Here is a 25,218-nt window from a genome sequence, read left to right as displayed (position 1 = left end):
GGGTTTTAGGCTGGGTTTCTGTACAGCACTTTGAGATATCAGCTGATGTACGAAGGGCTATATTGATTTGATTTGATTTGATATCAGCCAAGACTGATCCCGGATCCGGGAGAATTGTCAGCAACTACACTAATTAGCATAGCGCAACGGTCAAATAATCTTACTAGAAAATATTCATATTCATGAAATCACAAGTGAAATATAGCGAAGCACAGCTTAGCCATTTGTTAATCACCCTGTCGTCTCAGATTTGGAAATCATGCTTTACAGCGATAGCAAGACAAGCGTTTGTGTAAGTATATCGATAGCCTAGCATAGCATTATGTCCAGCTAGCAGCAGGAAGCTTGCTCACGAAAATCAGAAAAGCAATCAAATTAACCGTTTACCTTTGATGATCTTGGGATGTTTTCACTGAAGAGACTCCCAGTTAGAAAGCAAATGTTCCTTTTGTTCCATAAAGATTATTTTTATCCCCAAAATACCTCCGTTTGTTTGTCACGTTATGTTCAGAAATCCACCGGAAATAGCGGTCACGACAACGGCGAAAAAAAAATCTAAATTATATCCATAATATCGACAGAAGCGTGGCAAACGTTTTTTATAATCAATCCTCAAGGTTTTCAAATATCTATTCGATAATATGTCAACCGGGAAGGTTGGCTTTTCAGTAGGACCGGGAGGAAAAATGGCTACCTCTCTCTTTTACACAAGAATCACTCTGAGAGCCATCAGCTGGCCACTTACGCAATGTGTTCGTTTACGCTCATTCTTCAACATAAAGGCGTGAAACTACGTCTAAAGGCTGTAGACACCTTAGGGAAGACGTAGAAAAATGAATCTGTTTGATATCCCTTTCAATTGGCAATAGGGATGCATAGAAAGACAGGGGTTTCAAAATAAGGGTCACTTCCTGATTGGATTTTTCTCAGGATTTCGCCTGCAATATCAGTTCTATTATACTCACAGACAATATTTTTACAGTTTTGGAAACTTTAGAGTGTTTTCTATCCTGAACTGTCAATTATATGCATATTCTAGCATCTGGTCCTGAGAAATAGGCAGTTTACTTTGGGAACGTTATTTTTCACCAAAAAAAAGAATAGTGCCCCCTAGCTTCAAGAGGTTAAAACATAGGATAGGCTAAAGTAATATGGTGGACTGGGCATTCATCATTCATTTGGCTAGGATAGTCGACTTAGTAACATTTGCCACTTTTTCTATCCAGTCCTCCAGGTGTTTGCTTTCACCATTCCAATTCTTACACATCTTTTAATACTTAGGAGTAAGATGAGGAGAGGAAGTTGATTGAGATATGCACCCTATATTAATGAAATGTACATTTCCTTGATTATCTAACAGTTCTGAAGTCTCATGGCAGCAACCAGACACCCCAATTACCCTCTGGACATGCCCCCTCTCCTGCCAACTTACTACACCTGTCCCAACTCTGCTAATCACCGTTCCTATTAGAGCCCTAAATGGGTACTCATGCCCGCAACATTCAGGCCCTACCTCTGCCAAATTTAAGGCCCGGGCCCAGTCTTAACCCAAAATCTTCATTAGTATTAGTGCAGAGTGATTAACCGAAATGTCTGTTATTTCTCGGTTTTTAAACAACTTGACCGACATCGGTTAAATTTTTTATTTCCATTTTGTTCTGTTTTTTTCTGTGAGCTCAATGTGCAGTTTGTCTAGAAAAACATCAGATCAAGCTTGAACTGTGCAATGTAGTAGGGAGTTGTAGTTTCCAACAGACCAATATTCTGCATAGTTTAGCACATAAAATGTGGTAATTAACTACAATGACCATAATCCATTGCACGCCTACTTGTTCAATCTATGTTGGGAGAGAATAGACAGAAGACGGTGTGATCGAGAGGAATAGAGAGCAGTTGCTTTGAGAGCCATCTCAACCTGAAAATAAGAGTATGCCTTATTTACTTTCAAGAACTACTAAAATAGTGATTTTTGTCAGACAGCAATGGCAGCAACTCTATAGAGTGGTGAGAAGGAGTCTACCGGGTCCGAAACCGACTTCACAATTAATTGTCTTTATTCAGGGTTCACTCAAACATAGTTTTAAACTTTGTTTTACTATTGACAGTTACAGCTTATTTCGGGATTGTATTCACTCTCCTTAAATATAAGTAATCTGAATTGTTTAAACAAACTTTTTGCCGCCAGCTTCTGATATCATGGAATAAAAACTACAATCTGTCTCCTGGGCTGGAGCTGGTTTTCCCTGGCTAAACTAGCTGGCTAGCTGAACTATGCTAGTTTTCGTCCTCATTGCAAACTTCAGAAATACTGCACCCTCAACTTCAAAACTCCCTTGATAGTTTTACAAACATGTAACTAAGAAATTAGCTGTAAATCAAATCAAATCAAATTGTATTGGTCACATACACATGGTTAGCAGATGTTAATGCGAGTGTAGCGAAATGCTTGTGCTTCTAGTTCCGACAATGCAGTAATATCTAACAAGTAATCTAACAAATTCACAACATCTACCTTATACACACAAATGTAAGGGATGAATAAGAATATGTACATATGCATATATGGATGAGTGATTGCCGTGGAGCATAGGCAAGATGCAGTAGATGGTATAGAGCAGTATATACATATGAGATGAGTGATGTAGGATATGTAGACATTATTAAAAGTTATTTAAATGATAGGCATAGGCAATATGCAGTAGATGGTATGGAACAGTATATACATATGAGAAGAGTAATGTAGGATATGTAAACATTGAGGTTGACACTTTGTGGTTGAGGGCGGTACTTGTTTTGTTGAATAGTCATGACTGGTTTGAGATATGTCGTAAGATGACGGTTGCGAAGGATATCATTGCTACTTAATGCTGGACGTTTCTGACTGGTCTTGGAACTGTGACAACTATTAGCCTCTCCCCGCTTGGCTTGATGGGATATGTTGTGATTTTACCAACACAGCCAGATACAGTGCATTCAGTGAAAGTATACAGATCTCTTAGCTTTCTCCACATTTTGTTACGTTACGCCTTATTCTAAGATTGATGCAATTTTTTGACCAAGCAAAAACAGGTTTTTCATGTGTTTGCACATATATTTTATTTGGGGGGGGATATCATATTTACATAAGTATTCTGACCCTTTACTCATTACTTTGTTAAAGCACGTTTGGCAGTGATTATAGCCTTGAGTCTTCCTGGGTATGACACTACAAGCTTGGCAAACCTGTATTTGGGGAGTTTCTCCTATTCTTCTCTGAAGATCCTTTCAAGCTCTGTCAGGTTGGATGGGGAGCGTCGCTGCACAGCTATTTTCCGGTCTCTCCAGAGATGCTCGATCGGGTTCAAGTCCGGGCTCTGGCTGGGACACTTAAAACCTCTTGGTGTTAGGGGGCAGTATTTTCATTTTTGGAAAAAAAACGTTCCCGTTTTAAACGGGATATTTTGTCAGGAAAAGATGCTAGAATATGCATATAATTGACAGCTTTGGATAGAAAACACTCTAACGTTTCCAAAACGGTAAAGATATTGTCTGTGAGTATAACAGAACTCATGTTGCAGGCGAAAGCCCCAGGTTTTGAAAGCGCTTGCGTTCCAATGACTCCCTATTCAGCTGTGAATGTACCATCAAAGAGCTTACGCTTTCTACGTATTCCCCAAGGTGTCTACAGCATTGTGACGTAGTTTTACGCATTTCTGTTGAAGAATAGCCGTAGGCAGCCACATTGCGTAAGTGGTCACATGGAGCTCCGAGAGAGATTCTTGCGTAAAATACAGAGGTAGCCATTACTCCAATCGGTCAGAGTGAAAAACGAATTGTCCAGACTGATATATTATCGAATAGATATTAGAAAAACACCTTGAGGATGGATTCTAAACAACGTTTGCCATGTTTCTGTCGATATTATGGAGCTAATTTGGAATATTTTTCGGCGTTGTGGTGACCGCAATTTCCGGGCGATTTCTCAGCCAAACGTGAAGAACAAACGGAGCTATTTCGCCTACAAAAATAATAATTTGGGAAAAAATGAACTTTGGCTGTCTACCTGGGAGTCTCGTGAGTGAAAACATCTGAAGTTCATCAAAGGACAACAATTTAATTTGATTGCTTTTCTGATTTCCGTGACAAGTTTGCCTGCTGCTAGCAAGGCATAATGCTATGCTAGGCTATGATAAACTTACACAAATGCTTGTCTAGCATTGGCTGTAAAGCATATTTTGAAAATCTGAGATGACAGGGTGATTAACAAAAGGTTAAGCTGTGTTCCAATATATTTCACTTGTGATTTTCATGAATAGGAAGATTTTCTAGGAAGATTTATGTCTGTTGCGTTATGCTAATTATTGTTAGATGAGGATAACGGTCCCGTTCACGGGCTGGGCGTCACTACAGGTTAAGGACTTTCAGAGACTTGTCCCGAAGCCATTCCTGTGTTGTCTTGGCTGTGTGCTTAGGGTGGTTGTCCTGTTGGAAAGTGAAACCTTCGCCCCAGCTCTGGAGCAGGTTTTCATCAAGGATCTCTCTGTGCTCCGTTCATCTTTCCCTCGATCCTGACTAGTCTCCCAGTCCCTGCTGCAGAAAAACATCACCACAGCATGATGTTGCCACCATCATGCTTCACTGTAGGGATGGTGCCAGGTTTCATCCAGATGTGACATTTGGTATTCAGGCCAGAGTTCAAACTTGGTTTCATCAGACCAGAGAATCTTGTTTCTCATGGTCTGAGAGTCCTTTAGATGCCTTTTGGCAAACTACAAGCGGGCTGTCATGTACCTTTTACTGAGGAATGGCTTCCATTTGGCCACTCTACCATATTGGCCTGATTGGTAGAGTGCTGCAGAGATGGTTGTCCTTCTGGAAGGTTCTCCCATCTCCACAGAGGAACTCTGGAGCTCTGTCAGCGTGACCATCGGGTTCTTGGTCACCTCCCTGACTAAGGCCTTTCTCCCCCGATTGCCCAGTTTGGCCAGGCGGCCAGCTCTAGGAGGAGTCTTGGTGGTTCCACACTTCTTCCATTTAAGAATTATGGATGCCACTGTGTTTTTGGGTAGCTTCAATGCTGCGGAAATGTTTTGGCATCCCTCCCCAGATCTGTGCCTCGACACAGTCCTGTCTCGGAGCTCTACGGACAATTTCTTTGACCTCATTTAATGGTTTTTGCTCTGACATGCACTGTCAACTGTGGGACCTTATATGGACAGGTGTATGGCTTTCTAAATCATGTCCAATCAATTGAATCTACCACAGGTGGACTCCAATCAAGTTGTAGAAACATCTCAAGGATGATCAATGGAAACAGAATGCACCTGAGCTCAATTTCGAGTTTCATAGCAAAGGGTCTGCGAACTTATGTAATTAAGGTTTTTCTGAAAAAAACTGTTTTTGCTTTGTCATTATGGGGTATTGTGTGTAGGTTGATGAGGAAAAGCATTTATTTAATCAATTTAACATCAAGGCTGTAATGTAGCAAAATGTGGAAAAAGGATAGTGGTCTGAATACTTTCCGAAAACACTGTTTTCGCTATGGGTGGGTGTTGCTATGGTGACCAGTGAGCTGAGATAAGGCTGGGCTTTATACCTAGCAAAGACTTAGAGAGTACAGTGTATGTGTGACACATAGTATTAAAGTGTTTATTACATACACTACCAGTCAAAAGTTTTATAACACCTACTCATTCAAAGGTTTTTCTTTATTTTACTATTTTCTACATTGTAGAATAACAGCGAAGAAATCAAAACTATGAAATAACACATATGGAATCATGTAGTAACCAAAAAAGTGTAATACAAATCTAAATATATTTTATATTTGAGATTCTTCAAATGGCCACCCCCATGCTGTGGGGATGTTTTTTAGAGCCAGGGACTGAGAGACTAGTCAGGATCGAGAGAAAGATGAACGGAGCACAGTACAGAGAGATCCTTGATGAAAACCTGCTCCAGAGCGTTCAGGACCTCAGACTGGAGTGAAGGTTCACCTTCCAACAGGACAATGACCCTAAGCACACAGTCAAGACAACACACGAGTGGCTTCAGGACAAGTCTGAATGTCTTAGAGAGGCCCAGCCAGAGTCCGGACTTGAACCCGATCTATCTCTGGAGAGACCTGGAAATAGCTGTGCAGCGACGCTCCCCATCCATCCTGACAGAGCTTGAGAGGATCTGGGAGAATGGGAGAAACTCCCCAAATACAGGTGCAGTGGAGGTTCTCGCTTGTATGGCTCCCTGGGCGAACACCCCCTTTCCGCACCATTCTGCACTAACTGTAATTTTTATTCAGATATTTGGAACAACACAATTACATAATCATAACATTTAAAATTATTTAAATATATAAATACAAAAATAAGACTCATTAAATATCAAAAAAAGTAACAAAGACGAATAAAAACAAATTGAAGTATATAAATACAAATAAAAAAGACAATTGAATTATTACATTATTACCCTATTGCTAACAAAAAACACACAAGTAAAAATAAATTGCACAAATCCTATATCACACAAATGTCACGGATCCCTCCAGAACTTTCATTACGCACACCTGGCCCCTATTCCCAGTGATTAGTAATTGTATAAGTGTGCCCTTGGTTCACCATTGTCTTGTAGATTATTGTTATTATGTCCGTTGGCCTGTGCTGTGTGTTTTGGCTTTCATGCCCTTTTGGATTGTGCAGATGATTACGGGTCTCGTCCCATGTGTTAATCAATGTGCGCTTGTGTTATTTATTCGAGGTACTCCTCGCTCTTTTGTTTGGGTTTCAACAATGTGTTTTGTATATGTGTTTGTTTGGTCTTCGTCCCTGTGCTTTTACATGGCACGCTGTAATTTGGGTAATGATTAAAAAAACATATTACGCATTCCTGCGCCTGTCTCCCAATCCCTTTATACCAGCGTGCCACAAATACAAAAATAGAATAACACACTTATAAAGAAGAGAACCTGATTATTACACTATTGCACTTCAAACAAGAAACACACAAACTAAATTGCACAACTGCCATCTAACACTGACCTTTCTTGCCTTCCTTGATACAAAGTCAGCAATTATATCATCATAAGAAATCTGCCCAGCAATTGCATGGTTAATACTGATGACAGCAAGGCCACTAAGGCATTCCTGTGGCATGGTGGACAGGTAGGATTTGATGAGCTTCAGCTTTGAAAAGCTCCTCTCTGCTTCAACTACGGTCACTGGAAGAGTTAGACAAATTCTGAGAGCACAAATTTGGATACAATTCTGAGAGCTCCCTTTCGTGTACAAACATCAGCAGTTCAAGCAGGGTCATGGTCTTCGATGGCAAGTTCTTCAGTTCCTGTGCAAGCTTTCTGCCATCCAAGTGTGAGTGTTCTTTATAGTGCAGTGTCATACTAAGGGCCTCACAATGTTCTGTCAGCTCCTCATTTGAGAGACTTTGGAAGGTTGACAGCACTCCAAACTCCTCTCCCACATTTTCCAATGTGGAAAATCTTTCCTGAAGGGCTGAGGTTGCAGCATCCACAATGAGATTGAACAATGTCACCTCCATCTTCTTCAGGGCATCACTCAAAGGCTCACCAAATGATTCATATGAAAAGTGCCACTTTGTGGACCTCAGACTTTTTGTTGTAGAACGGCCTCTACATAAATTCCCCTTCAAATATCATTGGCTGAAGTTTGTGCAGTCATAAAGCCTGTTGCCCTGTAGTTGCTGAGACCTCTCTATGTCTTTCTGAGAAGACTGACTGCAACATCCACATGCATACTGGGAGACTGCATCAGCTTGCTCATATGTTGGATCTGGCTCAAGATGTCATACCACACCACTGTACAGATGCTGAAGTGGTATGATCGCACCTCCTCTGACAAGGACTGGGACTCAATCTTTATCACAGGGTCTATGGTTTGATCCCTCACCTCAATCAGTGCCTCTCACCGCTGCTGCCTGATAACCCAGTGGCTCGACACTCTTAACTTTACTCTCCCACCTTGTCTCAGTCCATATCTTCAAAGTGATGTCTACATGTTTTTTCAGGATGGCCCATCAGTGTGTGGAGGCTGAGAACAAGGTGTACAATTTGTGTAAGATGCCAATGTAACCTGTGGCATTGACATAACATTTAGCAGCATCAGCCACAACCAGGTTCAATGTGTGAGCCCCACATGGCACAAATAGAGCTCTTGGATTCATTTCCAGGAGTCTGGCTTGGACACCTTTGTTTTTGCCTCTCATGTTGGCCCCATTATCATAAGACTGTCCTCTGCGGTCCTCAAAGGGAATTTTTAGCTCCTCTAATTTTTTGAGAATCAGGGATGCCAAATGTTGGCCTGTGGACTCCTCTGCCTCCAGAAACCCATATAATGTTCCTTTGTGTGTGGCTCCTCCTGCAGGGACACAATTATAATCACAATTGACAACTGCTCAGTGTGGCTGACATCTGAGGTGCAATCTGGAATGATAGAGAGGAATTTTGCCAGCTTGATGTCACTCACCATTTTTTAAATGACCTAGCTGCTCAACAAATCAATGAGTTCATTCTGTATTTGGTGGCAAGGTAACTGGTGGTGTGACTCGAGGTTGTCACACTTGCTCCCGCTCTTTCCCCCTGGCGCTCGAGTGCGCCAGGCTCCCCAGCGTCGCGCACTCCTGCCACCGTCATTACGCACACCTGCCTTCCCCCCGTCATTCGCATTAGCGTATAATTGGACTCAACTGGACATTACCTCCCCTATATTTGTCAGTTCCCCATCGCTGTACCCCGCTGCTACGTTGATTGTCCTTTGTCATTGTGTATCCCTGTGCTGACGCTGTTTATGTCTTGCTCTTTGTCTGTTCCTAATTACATGTCAACTCCCCGTACCTGCTTCTCGTATCCGTCATCTGTCCTTACAGAGGTCCGTTTTTGGACATGGTTATGTTGCTCTTTCATGACTGGATCAAATTGTGCCACCAGTTCAACCTCTTTGAGGAAATTTCCATTTCATGGAGAGTACAGTGTTTCTGTGTGTCCCCTTGGTGCCAGATTTCTAATTGCCAGAGACTGCACAATTAGCAGTCAGATGTATCACGCCTCTCTCCATCTTGTCCTCTCAGCCTCCATAAGTGCCATCTCATGTTTATCAATTGTTTACCCTTTTTTGATACTCAATGCCAGTTCTTTCCATGTTTTCATGCAGTTCTGGTGTTCTGGACTGCTGTCTTTTGAAGTCAGCAAAGAACTTGCATGTTTCCAGTCTGTCAGTCCTGAATTTGCTAAATACATTTTCTTCTCAGAAAAAGAGTTTGCAGCAGAAGCAGAAGAGGAGTGTTTTCTTTCAGAATTGTTTCACCACTCACCAAGTTCTTCCTGAAATACTGGTTGTAGCAACTTCTTCCATCATTCTCATTTCTTGGGAAAACAATGTTAAGTGGAACCTCACTTGGTCCTCTCCAAACGAGTTGTGTCCGAATTCTGTCAGTCAGAATTGAAGGCCAGTCAGCAGGGTCTATAGACAGTGGTTCATCCTCAGCAGCAGGATTTAGTGGGGATGCCTCTACAGGCATTTCTAATGGAGAGCACATGGGCATTAGTTTACACCCGTTATTCACAGCATTTACAGTGGTGGAACATCCCACATACATACCCAGTAATAATAAAATCATCATTGTTACCTACAATATGGAAACTTAAAACTTTGCAAAGGGGAAATTATTTATTTTGTTTGTGTTATGCAGGGTTGCGCACATAAATGTATGTGCGTGTACCCACACACACACACGTGCAGGTGTGCACAAACACACCTGAAGAATCCTGCTGTGGAGAAGTGAAAGCACATGGGTCTTCATCCGCAGACAACATTTGTGAAGACACCTGTGTGCCTGAGGAGGTGAATGGCTCCTCATCCTGAGGCTCCAAGATCATTTCTGAAGAGGCCTGTGTGGCTGAGGAGGTAGATGGATACTCATCCTGGCCAGTGCCAGGTGCTCCAAAAAATGTCAGAAGTGGCCCTGAATTTACATTGACACCCTAATTACATTTGTTGCACAATTAAATATGTCATTATGCACAATTTATCAAACTTTCAGATTAGGAACCAAATGAACCATACAACCTCCTTGGCTAATTCTAGGCATAAGACACCCCAAAATACTCAATATATCACAAAATATACAACATATCAGCATAAAGTATTTTAAGTTAGCCTACAGCATTGGAAATTCTCCTTACTGAGCTGAGGACCTAGTCAATACAATCACAAAAAACCTTTATGATGTTACCTCAATGAAAGTTAACCAAATCAATAATGTGCTAGTTAGGTTGTAATCGTTTTGCTATAGGCTACACATATTATCATGATAAAACTGTGTGAAATGATATCCAATGTCATGTAAGCTAGTTGGACAGAAAACGTAATATTGTCGCCCTTTGCGTAATAGCATAGCAAGCAACATAGCAACATAAGCTAACAAACATAAGTGTTATACTAGCCTATTTCATTACATGCATACTATTATACTCATAATGAGATGACATAGCTGCATACCCTTATCTTTTGCACGTTTCTCCTCTTCTTCGTTCCTCTTTTTCCTAAACTGGGCACCTGATGGCTTAGAACTTTTCTCATCCATTTGTGTTGATTTGGCATTTGAGCATCAATACATTACCCTTCCCCCAACACTGTCAACCAAGAGTCAAGATTAAACCAATTCACCTTGGTGGTGTGCAGACTGGTTTTATATTATTATTAACAATTTCGCACAAACCAGAAAAAAATGCAACAATGTGTCTGTGAAACTACAGTGGGGCAAAAAAAGTATTTAGTCAGCCACCAATTGTGCAAGTTCTCCCACTTAAAAAGATGAGAGAGGCCTGTAATTTTCATCATAGGTACACTTCAACTATGACAGACAAAATTAGACAAAAAATCTAGAAAATCACATTGTAGGATTTTTAATGAATTTATTTGCAAATTATGGTGGAAAATAAATATTTGGTCACCTACAAACAAGCAAGACTTCTGACTCTCACAGACCTTCTTTAAGAGGCTCCTCTGTCCTCCACTCATTACCTGTATTAATGGCACCTGTTTGAAATGGTTATCAGTATAAAAGACACCTGTCCACAACCTCAAACAGTCACACTCCAAACTCCACTATGGCCAAGACCAAAGAGCTGTCAAAGGACACCAGAAACAAAATTGTAGACCTGCACCAGGCTGGGAAGACTGAATCTGCAATAGGTAAGCAGCTTGGTTTGAAGAAATCAACTGTGGGAGCAATTATTAGGAAATGGAAGACATACAAGACCACTGATAATCTCCCTCGATCTGGGGCTCCACGCAAGATCTCACCCCGTGGGGTCAAAATGATCACAAGAACGGTGAGCAAAAATCCCAGAACCACATGGGGGGACCTAGTGAATGACCTGCAGAGAGCTGGGACCAAAGTAACAAAGCCTACCATCAGTAACACACTACGCCGCCAGGGACTCAAATCCTGCAGTGCCAGACGTGTCCCCCTGCTTAAGCCAGTACATGTCCAGGCACGTCTGAAGTTTGCTAGAGAGCATTTGGATGATCCAGAAGAAGATTGGGAGAATGTCAGATAAAAACCAAAATAGATATTTTTGGTAAAAACTCAACTCGTCATGTTTGGAGAACAAAGAATGCTGAGTTGCATCCAAAGAACACCATACCTACTGTGAAGCATGAGGGGGGAGACATCATGCTTTGGGGCTGTTTTTCTGCAAAGGGACCAGGACGACTGATCCGTGTAAAGGAAAGAATGAATGGGGGGCCATGTATCGTGAGATTTTGAGTGAAAACCTCCTTCCATCAGCAAGGGCATTGAAGATTAAACGTGGCTGGGTCTTTCAGCATGACAATGATCCCAAACACACTGCCCGGGCAACGAAGGAGTGGCTTCGTAAGAAGCATTTCAAGGTCCTGGAGTGGCCTAGCCAGTCTCCAGATCTCAACCCCATAGAAAATCTTTGGAGGGAGTTGAAAGTCCGTGTTGCCCAGCAACAGCCAAATCAAATCAAATCAAATTTATTTATATAGCCCTTCGTACATCAGCTGATATCTCAAAGTGCTGTACAGAAACCCAGCCTAAAACCCCAAACAGCAAGCAATGCAGGTGTAGAAGCACGGTGGCTAGGAAAAACTCCCTAGAAAGGCCAAAATCTAGGAAGAAACCTAGAGAGGAACCAGGCTATGTGGGGTGGCCAGTCCTCTTCTGGCTGTGCCGGGTGGAGATTATAACAGAACATGGCCAAGATGTTCAAATGTTCATAAATGACCAGCATGGTCGTATAATAATAAGCAGCACGGTCAGGTGGACTGGGGACAGCAAGGAGTCATCATGTCAGGTAGTCCTGGGGCATGGTCCTAGGGCTCAGGTCCTCAGAGAGAGAGAGAGAGAGAGAGAGAGAGAATTAGAGAACGCACACTTAGATTCACACAGGACACCGAATAGGACAGGAGAGGTACTCCAGATATAACAAACTGACCCTAGCCCCCCGACACATTAACTACTGCAGCATAAATACTGGAGGCTGAGACAGGAGGGGTCAGGAGACACTGTGGCCCCATCTGAGGACACCCCCAGACAGGGCCAAACAGGAAGGATATAACCCCACCCACTTTGCCAAAGCACAGCCCCCACACCACTAGAGGGATATCTTCAACCACCAACTTACCATCCTGAGACAACAGCCCCAAAACATCACTGCTCTAGAGGAGATCTGCATGGAGGAATGGGCCAAAATACCAGCAACAGTGTGTGAAAACTTACAGAAAACATTTGACCTCTGTCATTGCCAACAAAGGGTATATAACAAAGTATTGAGATAAACTTTTGTTATTGACCAAATACTTATTTTCCACCATAATTTGCAAATAAATTCATTAAAAATCCTACAATGTGATTTTCTGGATTTTTTTTTCTAATTTTGTCTGTCATAGTTGAAGTGTACCTATGATGAAAATTACAGGGCTCTCATCTTTTTAAGTGGGAGAACTTGCACAATTGGTGGCTGACTAAATACTTTTTTGCCCCACTGCATATAGTCACAGTATTATGAATGAATTGTGGTTTATTTGGTAGCATTTCGTAGTGTGACTGATTTTACTAATTGCATTTGTACTCCACAAAGTTAGAGGTGCGCTATTTGATACATTCCCCCGCTCCAGGCTCCCAGTGTTGAGACGTGAGGTCAACCTACCCCCGCCCCCCTCCCTATCTCGTACTTCTGAGTGGGAGACCTTCCCAGGCAGTAGCCTGCCTAGCTCACAAACTAGAATCAGGGCACCCACTCCAACAAGTTTAATTGACCCACAGTCCCACACGGTGACATGATATCATTGGTATGACGTGCAAATGAGCGATAGAGAACCGATCACGCAAATGTCACCATTCCAAAAATAAATGTGTATGTGCCCTGTGCCGCCCCCGGCAAGATGCCGATGTCGCCCATACCTAAATCCGCTACTGTACAGGTGTGCCAAGCTTGTAGCATCATACCCAAGAAGACTTGAGGCTGGAATTGCTGCCAAAGGTGCTTCAACAAAGTACTGAGTAAAGGGTCTGAATACTTGTGTAAATGTGATATTTCAGTTATTTATTTTGTGTCAATTGCTAAATAAATTCTTAAACAGTTTTTGCTTTGTCATTATGGGGTATTGTGTGTAGATTGATGAGGGGGAAAAACTATTTAATACATTTTAGAATAAGGCTGTAACGTAACAAAATGTGGAAAAGGGGAAGGGTATATATACATACTGTACCACAGCCATTGTCCCATAGAATTCAAATGACTAGAACGGCCATTCCCATCCGGAAGTGTTGGTTGGGGTGAACAACAAGTAGCCTCTTTTCACAGGCGATGTATCTCTGACACAATGCCTGTTATCCTTATATGTGCATTCTTAGTTGGAGACCCCCAGTGTGATTGGATCTTCTTTGATCTTCTTCAGTTCTAATTCTATGCTCAATACAATCTCTGTACAGAAATACTAGCTAATACATTGATTTACTAGCTAATACAGTCTTACTAGCTAATACAGTCATACCTGCTTATATTAAACTCACATACTAAGTTTCAATAAAAATGAATACACATATAAGGAAACGTGTTTTAACCTTTAAATAACTAAATGAACCACAAACCATTACAGCCATCTCAATACTGAGCCACTAAGCTTGTAGCAACTCTATAGGCTTGACAGGCTAGCGTTAGCATAGTTATAACTCTGCAATATATAACACTTGGGTGGGGAGATGTCAGGGAATAGACCATATAAACGGAGTAGAAAATATTACCTCAGAGGGGCTATAAATCAATAAGTTCAAACAAGAATATTATCTGGTCGCCATTTTGTCTTATTATTCTATGGCCTTACCTAGCTTAGGCGCAAACCCAGTCATCGATATGTCAAAATCGCTAACAGTTTTCACAAAACCAATTTCAACATTTAAACTTAACAATTTCAACATAAATGGTAAGTTTCACTCAGATACCCATTTCAACTAACATTTTCTCTAAATAATGTGCTTTTGTACACCATGTACCTGTTTAACAGATCAAAGAAAAATTAAACGAGGAGAAGCGGTTAGAGTTGTTGAGGCGAGACGGAAACCGCTATGCTTGTGCTCCTAACCGCCTCCTGCTGGTGGCAGCATGCATAAACAATTCCCAATGGAAATCCTTGGAGGATTATACAGTAAAATAATGATTACAACAATAATATCTAAACCATGTTTCATAAATACAATGTGATTCCATAACCTTATGGGCAGCCACAACTATAGTGTATGACAATAAACATTCATACTTAGATAGGTTTCTGTGCGTTTTCAAAACGTTAACATCACAAATTATAAACCTACAATAGTTGGCTACACCATCTCAATCTAATCTAAAAAATAAAATGGCAAGTATCATCTACAGTAGCTACAAGAAACAACAAAGTAGTCATAAGGTTGCTTAAAACCAAATGCAATAAGAAAATAATGAATCCCTACTTCTGAGATGTATGTACGTTTTTTTTAAATATGCCATCAAAAAATATATACACTCTTCTGGAATATATTTCAAAGCAGCAAGGAGGGCATTAATCAGAGAGGCAACAAAGAGACCAAAGATAACCCTGAAGGAGCTACAAAGCTCCACGGTGGGGATTGGAGTATCTGTCCATAGGACCACTTTAAGCCATACACTCCACAGAGCTGGGTTTTACAGAAGAGTGGACAGAAAAAAAGCCATTGGTTAAGCAAATATGTTTGGTGTTCGTCAAAATGCATGTGGGAGACTCCCCAAACATATGGAAGGAGGTACTCTGGTCAAATGACACAAAAATTTAGCTTTTGGGCCATCAAGGAAAACGCTATGTCTGGCACAAAGCCAACACCTCTCATCACTCCGAGAACACCATCCCCACAGTGAAGCATGGTGGTGGCAGCATCATGTTGTGGAGATGATTTTCATCGGCAGGGACTGGGAAACTGGTCAGAATTGAAGGAATGATGGATGGCGCAAAATACAGGGAAATTCTTGAGGGAAACCTGTTTCAGTCATCCAGAGATTTGAGACTGTGACGGAGGTTCACATTCCAGCAGGACAATGACCCTGAGCATACTGCTAAAGCAACACTTGAGTGGTTTAAGGGGAAACATTTAAATGTCTTGAAATGGCCTAGTCAAAGCCCAGACCTCAATCTAACCGAGAATCTGTGATATGACTTAAAGATTGCTGTACACCAGCGAAACCCATCCAACTTGCAGGAGCTGAAACAGTTTTGCCTTGAAGAATGGACAAACATCCCAAGTGGCTAGATGTGGCAAGTTTACAGAGACATACCCCAAGAGACTTGCAGCTGTAATTTCTGCAAAAGGTGGCTCTACAATTGACTTTGGGGGGGTGAATAGTTATACACAGTCAATATAATTTGTTGGTCTTATTTCTTGTTTGTTTCACAAGAAAAAATATTTTGCATCTTCAAAGTGGTATGCATGTTGTGTAAATCAAATAATACAAACCCCCAAAAAAATCAATTTAATTCCAGGTTGTAAGGCCACAAAATAGGAAAAAATGGCAAGGGGGTGAATACTTTCGCAAGCCACTGTATATTAGGCCATATATGCCCATATATTACTTTTCCATATCGGTATCCAGCGCTATCCTGATGTAAAGTGTCAGGCTCATTAAGCGCAGATAGCAGAGACCTAATTCCTATCCCTTCCTCATCAGGGGTCTTCAACTCCTCATTGCATCATGACCGATGCACTATAGCGGCAATATACTACCTGAGGCTAACCTAGTTTACAATCCAACCGGGACATTTTTTCTTTATGGGCCTTTGAGCCAGATTAGACCCAGTTTACATTCAACTAAACCCCCTCCCTCTCCCCTTCCTCCAGGTACGGTTTTGATGATGTCCCTGTGTGAGGTAGTACACGTGTATGAGTTCCTGCCATCTCAGAGGAAGACGGAACTGTGTCACTACTACCAGCGCTTCTACGACGCAGCCTGCACTCTGGGGGCCTACCACCCCCTGCTCTACGAGAAGAACCTGGTCAAGAGGATGAACCAGGGGCTCGACAGGGACATCTACACCCACGGACGGGTCACCCTGCCTGGGTTCAGCACTCTCAACTGCACCCGGGGGCCTGAAATTGTACCAGCAAGCGCTGACTGAGATAATAAGAGCGATCATATTACAGTCAGAAACACACACAGGTGGTAAATACAGAAACACAATCATATTCACAAGCACAGCATGTATAACAAATGTGCAATCCCTTCAGACAATCTCTAAATCATGGACTGATGGACATTGACAGACATGTATACATGTTTGACACTGCCATAACTAAATGGAATCTTGCAACTAATGTAAATACCCTCAAAAATACCCTCAAACACGCACAGGTGCACAGAATTCCTTGTGACAGCACATACAAGAAATCACACACGACTGTCTGCAAAAAAAACACAAACTCACAGTTTTGCCGATATCCCTCTTTCCCTATGTGAATATAAGCTATAAGCGTAGTCATTCCACTGTGAAGCGCTGTTGTCCTGTCTCTGTCTCTCAGGTTGTGACTGAGGGACAGAGAGAAGAGAGCAGCTCCTCTCTCATTACTGAAGATTGTCTCTGCATGCCTGCCTTCAGCTGCACTACCACACACACATATACACACCGAACCTGTACCCTATGTGGACTAGTTGAAAATGGACTTGAAGAGAAACTGAGGAGACTGCATGAAGCTCTGACAAGAAGAGTGGCACCTCTTGGATATGCTATATAATTGACCATAGACCTGATGGAGATAAATCCCTGAGTGAAATCTGAAGGCTAACTGAAGGAAGCAACTGGAGTTCATAGCATGATGCGTGACATCTAAGGGCGACCCAGAGATGACCTCATCAAGACATGGACCAGATACATTGGGTCACAGAGGTTATGCGGTGACACACACACACACACACACACACACACACACACACACACACACACACACAAGCCAGACTAGCAGTCTTCTCACTCATGAATGAGCCAACCATCCAGCCCACCATGGACCAATGAGAACTGAGAACAGTTGTTCTGGACTGGCTGAGGATTTCGTGGGCATCTAATGCCCCTTTGTGGGTGAACAAAATAACTGGATTATTGTATTTCCTTCCAGGAAGAAAAAAATTGAAGTTTGTTAAAAGTAGAAGTTTGTTTTGGCAAATAAAAACCCTGGTCTGCATTCAAAATGGCAACCCTGACCTAATCAAATGAAGAAAGGATTTCTAGGACTGCACTGATTTACCTACTCTACGAGAACCAAATAATGCTTTATTTGTCATTTTTACTGAGATGCATAATAACTTTATAATTTACACCTCCAAGGGGGCTTTATAGATTTAGAATCATTGATGTCATAATATTGAAAATATAAGTAGAATGACAGTCAAACCCCTTGTTGTTGCACTTCTGTCCATATTTGCCAGCCTTTCTCCCTGCCTGTTACGTGTCAAATGTCATAGCATCTCATCATTCTGCACTCATAAGCTAATTCTATACCATCCTGCTCAGACAACCCCAGTCTTCATAGCAAACCACTGCTCACCTCGGTAACACTGCCCACACGTTAGCCGCCCCTACGTTACAAAACGCTTTTACCCAATATTGCACAAAATGGTTGCTAACATTGCCAATATGGTAGGGTTGCTGATACATTTTCAATAGTAAGAATGATCCGAATAATGTAATTGACTTTGAATTTGTGTTCAGATCATTTGTTAAACCAACTGAATGAATGAATGTGCTTCTGGAGTGTGCATTGTTGCACTGCTTATACATACATCCACCATTTCCCAACCAGCACAGAACATTCTCCTAATGTTGCCACAACAGTGGGAAAGTAAGGCTGTTTATGTTATTTTTAGACCATGGCTAGGGGTGTTTTTAGAATGTTTACAGATGTTGTTTCATGGTTTCTTTGGGACTTCTGTCACACTGATATCAATGTGTACCACTGAACAGAAATATTAATGCAATGTTTAAAGTGTTGGTCCCATGTTTCATGATCTGAAATAAAAGATCCCAGAAATTTTCCATACGCACCAAAACCTTATTTCTCTCAAATTTTGGCCACAAATTAGTTTGCATCCCTGTTAGTGAGCATTTCTCCTTTGCCAAGATAATACATCCACCTGACAGGTGTGTCATATCAAGAAGCTGTTTAAACATCATAATCATTACACCGTTGCACCTTGTGCGGGGGACAATAAAAGGCCACTCTGAAATCTGCAGTTTTGTCACACAACAAAATGCCACAGATGACTCAAGTTTTGAGGGAGCGTGTAATTGACATGCTGACTGGAGGAATGACCACCTGAGCTGTTGCCAAAGAATTTTATGTTAATTTCTCTACCATAAGCCGCCTCCATCGCAGTTTTAGAGAATTTGGCAATACGTCCAACCGGCCTCACAGCCGCAGATCACGTGTGTGGCGCCATGTGGGCGTGCGGTTTGCTTATTTCACTGTTGTGAACAGAGTGCCCCATGGTGGTGATGGGGTTATGGTATGGGCAAGCATAAGCTGCGAACAGCGAACACAATTGCATTTTGAATGCACAGAAATACCGTGACGAGATCCTGAGGCCCATTGTGAGGCCCATTTATTTAAAAAACCAAGCAAGGATATGCATTTTCTTAATACTATTTGAAAGGTAACTCTTTAAAGTTTGCGGAAATGTGAAATTAATGTTGGAGAATATAACACATTAGATCTGGTAAAAGATAATGCAGAGAAAAAAACATGCTTTTTACATTTTTGTTTGTTTGTTCAATCATCTTTGAAATGTAAGAGAAAGGCCATTATTACGCTTAAGAGTCTAGGCGCAATTTAGACTTGACACTAGATGGCAGCAGTGTATGTGCAAAGTTTTAGACAGATCCAATGAACCATTGTTTTACTGTTCAAAATGTTGTATCAAGTCTGCCCAAGTGTGCCGAATTGGTCAACTGATACGTTTTCATTTACATAACGTATCAGAGAACATACAAAAACGATATGGTAATACAAAATGTATTTTACACACTCCCAGGAATGTGGATAATTGGATAATTAGCTTCCCTAGGCATGTCTTATATGGGCAGAAAGCTTAAATTCTTGTTAATTATTCATTTCCATATGAACACATTTTTTACACATTTTAAGTTGATTGAACAAGTTTGTGCATTAAGTACATTCAGAGGTGAATTTATCAAACCAGTTGCCGTGATAAAGGTTTTTTGATGTTGTGCACTCTCCTCCATCAATAGCATGGTATTTTTTCACTGTAATAGCTACTGTAAATTGGACAGTGGAGTTAGATTAACAAGAATTTAAGCTTTCTGCCCATATAAGACATGTCTATGTCCTGGGAAATGTTCTTGTTACTTACAACGTCATGCTAATCACATTAGTGCACCTTAGCTCAACCGTCCCATAGAGGTTTTAAGGTATCTGTGAACAACAGGCAACTGTATTCCCAGTCATGTGAAATCCATAGATTAGAGCCTAATGTATTTCTTTCAATTGACTGACTTCATCATATGAACTGTAACTCAGTAAAATCTGTAAAATTGTTGTGTTTATCAAAGTGAACAGATTTTTAAATAACAAATTGTTGTGTGAACCTTTGCAAATCAAATAGAAAAAAAGCTTAGTTTGCTGGGACCACACTTTCCGCAAACTGTATTTCACAGTTCAGTTAAAACATACACAGAGACTGAAATATGATGCTTAAAAAATTTGATGGGTGCTTATATTTGTAAAAGTGTATGAAATGAAAACTTGTATTTTGCATGTCCCAAAGCCCCCTCCCCTGAGACACCCTTGAAGAGTGGGGCCACTGGCCAGGGTCAGCCATTAACAATGGCGTCCTTCGAGCAATTACGGTTAAGTGCCACGCTCAAGGACACATCGGCAGATATTTCAGCTTGTCGGCTCAGGGATTTGAACTAGCGACAGTCTCAACGTTCTAAACGCTAGACTACCTAACGCCCTCAGATTGTTGTACACGTTTGTATGGTCCTTGGTTTGTCAGTACAGATTTGACCAGTCCATTCCTTGGATCATGACAAACTAAAAAGGTGTCGAAAGGGACTTACATCATTAATGTACTTGTCTTAAAATATTTAAAAATAATTTCCATATGAACAAATTGTTTACACATTTTAAGTTGATTGAACTTCTCTCAAACTTGCCTATTTAGCTAGGTTTCCTTCCAATTTGTGACAGATTTTCATGTGAATATTCAAAAATCTGCATTAAACAATATGCACATTTTCCCACCAGAGATGTTTCCATCAAAGTTCCTTTTTTTGCAGTTAAAAGACTGTGTGTGAAGACGTAGTGCACATAAAAATAACTTTTATGTACCAAATGAAAAATATAAGTGAAATTGATTCCCATCGCATTTCAAACTCTACTGATGGTTTTCACAAACACTGTTGCGTTGTATAGCAAATGTACCCACTCTGGTCTTGGCCCATACGCTCTAGCCAACAGCTAGCAGATGCAGTTTGGGTAGGTTACCTACAGTACATTGAGATTATTATGGATAAGAGCGGTATTATTTGTATTGTCAAACGGCAGCCAAGCATCGATCATCATGTCACCAGAATAAGACCCTCAATATTTATTGGAACGGAGCATCAAACTCAACGCCTTGCTTATTCACCAAGCTGTGAAGTCCATAAAGGTTTTTCATCTGTAGCCTAATAAACTGCATGGTCTTCCACCAAGGTAAAGTAGGTTCTATATCAGACATTCAACAGAAATTCACTGTTTCCATTCCTCTCTGATTACTATGAAGGACAGATAAAGTCAAGTGCTGATTTGATAGAAATAATCAAATCATATAAAAATGCATTTAGGCCTCCTGAGTGGCGCAGTGGTCTAAGGCACTGCACTGCAGTGCTAGCTGTGCCACTAGAGATTCTGGGTTCAAGTCCAGGCTTTGTCACAGCTGGCCGCGAATCCATGGGGCGACGCACAATTGGCCCAGCGTTGTCTAGGGAAGAGTTTGGCTGGCAGGGATGTCCTTGTCCCATTGCGCACTAGTTACTTCTGTGGCGGGCCAGGTGCAATGCACGCTGACACGGTTGCCAGGTGTACGGTGTTTCCTCTGACAAATTGGTGCATCTGGCTTCCGCGTTATGACACATCCCTAAAATCTGTCTTCTCATACAAATGTCTGTAGCTTCCGGTCGGTTTGACCTACAACATAGTTTGACCATTCTATGGAAAGGGGAGACTCTCACAAACACAATGCTGTTCTCAGTTTTTCTCTACGACCCCCACAAGTGTCACCGGACTCGTCTGAAGGTAACCTATGTCCCGGTAAAATGACAGATTTTTTAACTAAGTAAGAAATTAATAAATGTTGTGCGATGCTGAAGCCACTAGTGCAGAGCACAATGGATCAGCAGGCCATTGCCTTAATCACTCATCCACCTGGTCCTGCGCTCCACTGGTGGCAGTCGCCCCTCCAACCAGTTGCCCAAGATCCGCCTGTCTCAGATTGTTAAAGGCTCTTTAAAAGGGCTCGTCCGGGATTTGATCCTAGGACCTCTCACACCCAAAGCGAGACTCATACCCCTAGACCAACGAGCCATTTATTTCAAGACATTGTTTTGCAGTCGCCAGCAATGACGGTGAGGACATGGATTGACGGGTCGATGTTGCCAGGCCACAGTGAATCACGTGAGTGTTGGTGGTATACTTGTGAGCATAGCTATCTTCCAAGCAGTTGACCAGGTTTCAGTTCAAATACTCTGTAATTCATCTGCTGAGTCTTTCAGATTCAATCTTCATCAGCTGTAACAGCAAGAAACAAATTAAGAAAGATCTAAATGTAGATTTTAACAATGAAAAAGTAGACATCAAAATCAATTGGATCTCATTTCATTTTGGTCCGATTGACGCACCGGTATGTGAATAAAAAAAATTAAAAAATTGGAATCTGTCAGTATTAAACTAGAAATGTCACGTATTTTGCACTGGATGCTTCTCAATCCTACAATAACTGCTGATGTCACACCTCTGCATCTTTGGTGAAATGTGGCAGAGCGAGAGCAATATTTGTCAAAACATGACACATCCCTAAAATCTGTCTTCTCATACAAATGTCTGTAGCTTCCGATCGGTTTGACCTACAACATAGTTTGAACATTCTATGGAAAGGGGAGACTCTCACAAACACAATGCTGTTCTCAGTTTTTCTCTACGACCCCCACAAGTGTCACCGGACTCGTCTGAAGGTAACCTATGTCCCGGTAAAATGACAGATTTTTTAACCAAGGAAGAAATGAATAAATGTTGTGCGATGCTGAAGCCACTAGTGCAGAGCACAATGGATTAGCAGTCCATTGCCTTAATCACTCATCCACCTGGTCCTGCGCTCCAGTGGTGGCAGTCGCCCCTCCAACCAGTTGCCCAAGATCCGCCTGTCTCAGATTGTTAAAGGCTCTTTAAAAGGGCTCGTCCGGGATTTGAACCCAGGACCTCTCACACCCAAAGCGAGAATCATACCCCTAGACCAACGAGCCATTTATTTCAAGACATTGTTTTGCAGTCGCCAGCAATTACGGTGAGGACATGGATTGACGGGTCGATGTTGCCAGGCCACAGTGAATCACGTGAGTGTTGGTGGTATACTTGTGAGCATAGCTATCTTCCAAGCAGTTGACCAGGTTTCAGTTCAAATACTCTGTAATTCATCTGCTGAGTCTTTCAGATTCAATCTTCATTAGCTGTAACAGCAAGAAACAAATTAAGAAAGAGCTAAATGTAGATTTTAACAATGAAAAAGTTGACATCAAAATCAATTGGATCTCATTTCATTTTGGTCCGATTGACGCACCGGTATGTGAATAAAAAATAAAAAAACATTGGAATCTGTCAGTATTAAACTAGAAATGTCACGTATTTTGCACTGGATGCTTCTCAATCCTACCATAACTTCTGATGTCACACCTCTGCATCTTTGATGAAATGTGGCAGAGCGAGAGCAATATTTGTCAAAACATGACACATCCCTAAAATCTGTCTTCTCATACAAATGGCTGTAGCTTCCGAACTGTTTGACCTACAACATAGTTTGAACATTCCATGGAAAGGGGAGACTCTCACAAACACAATGCTGTTCTCAGTTTTTCTCTACGTCCCCCACAAGTGTCACCGGACTCGTCTGAAGGTAACCTATGTACCGGTTAAAATGACAGATGTTTTAACCAAGGAAGAAATTAATAAATTTTGAAAATAAATGAATAATTCTTAAACAAAACTGTCATCTCACCTCTTAGCTTTAGTGTCATGTTTCCCAAAGAGACTTGTTTTAGAGGCAGGGCCCCCCACCACTTTCTCCCCAGCGAGACTCATTTTAGAGCACTGACCCCTAAACAGAAATCCAGCATGCTGGTTGTTATTGAATGTCAATGTCAACTAATTATTGAATGTCAATTGTTCTCATTTATTCATTATTTCTTTGAAACAGATGATTTAATGCAATCACATGAACATGTAGATGTGACATTTCATCTCCATGGTAACCGTCAATAATAATAATAAGTCACTGTTTGTTAAGGTAGTTAGAGACAGTACAGCAACAACAATAATAATAATAATAATAATAATAAGTCACTGTTTGTTAATAAGGTAGTTCTAGACAGTACAGCAACAATCATAATAATAATAATAAGTCACTGTTTGTTAAGGTAGTTCTAGACGGTATAGCAACACAAGGCCATGTCTCACACTTATTTGTATTTATTAAAAGTAGGCTATTTATTGTCTTTCAATCTGTAATTTTCTGAACTTATCTGAGAATGTAGACAGAAGGGCTAAAACGGACATGATTGATCTGAGGGCAAAATCTTTGATCCATTCAGAAAGGTTTGCAACAAGTAAGATATTTTAAATTATGTAAAGTAGGCTAGGTTATAATGTATAGTAGCAGGTTGTTAGTGATATGCAAATCAGGTCTGTACCTCAGATATAGCCAACATATCATAGATGACCAGCCTAAACCTGTTCAGATCCGTTCACATAAGCTATCAGTAGCAGGACGTATCACCTTCAAATCTGTTTTCAATATGAATACCAGAGCATGTGGCCTAAGCCTGATATTTTCACAACATTTACTACGGAGACCATCAGTTCAGTCAGCATGATAAAGGATCATATCTAATTTCCTACAGAGACCTTCAGGTCAGTCAGCATGATAAAGGATCATATCTCATGCTTTGTCTGATCACAACCTAACTTTATAATAGTAGTTCTATGTAGTCTATAGTAGACTTACCAGGCTGCCCGTCTTCCCTTCAAATCAACACATTTATCCCACTTCTAATGTTGCTGACAAATGTTTGCCACAGTTTCAACAGCCATTTTGAAACTGCGTAGGCTTCAAACATGCTTTTAATTTCCTATGAGGAAATCACAAAACTTCTGAGAGTCACGTGATGTGGATGACCGGTTGTCTTGCAGAGGAAGTAGCCTCTATTATAAACTCCAAAAGCCTTTTTAAATGTCAAATACAATACAAGTTTGAAAATAACTCCATTGCAGCAACGTCGTCCTGCAACAGGATGATCAAATTAGGATCCTACATCTGTACATATATTGTCTTTACTTAAACCAAGGCAGTTTGAGTTATTAGAAGGAAGTTGCAACTGTCAGCTGCTTATAAACCTATGTGATTGGATGTTATAGGTGCCC

At 41.2% G+C, this 25,218-nt stretch overlaps 1 protein-coding gene and 1 non-coding gene across 3 annotated transcripts in view; one reads left to right on the top strand and one right to left on the bottom strand.

Annotated features, from left to right (window-relative positions):
* Positions 1-18,558, top strand: part of st6gal1 (ST6 beta-galactosamide alpha-2,6-sialyltranferase 1) — a 157,415-nt gene extending 138,857 nt beyond the window's left edge. For both annotated transcript variants that reach the window (XM_042300029.1, XM_042300030.1), the window contains exon 9: positions 16,378-18,558. In XM_042300029.1, coding sequence (XP_042155963.1) covers positions 16,378-16,655 — 278 coding nt within the window. In that variant the 3' untranslated portion in view covers positions 16,656-18,558. The remainder of the gene's footprint in view (positions 1-16,377) is intronic.
* A 4,418-nt stretch (positions 18,559-22,976) lies between these two features.
* trnap-ugg lies at positions 22,977-23,048 on the bottom strand. Its single transcript has one exon. It is a non-coding gene; the product is annotated as a tRNA-Pro (tRNA).
* Between the last annotated feature and the right edge of the window lie 2,170 nt (positions 23,049-25,218).

Source organism: Oncorhynchus tshawytscha, linkage group LG17 (assembly GCF_018296145.1).
Source record: "Oncorhynchus tshawytscha isolate Ot180627B linkage group LG17, Otsh_v2.0, whole genome shotgun sequence".
Classification (NCBI taxonomy): domain Eukaryota; kingdom Metazoa; phylum Chordata; class Actinopteri; order Salmoniformes; family Salmonidae; genus Oncorhynchus; species Oncorhynchus tshawytscha.
Note: the sequence above shows the minus strand (reverse complement) of the source record. Positions and strands in the feature narration are given on the sequence as shown.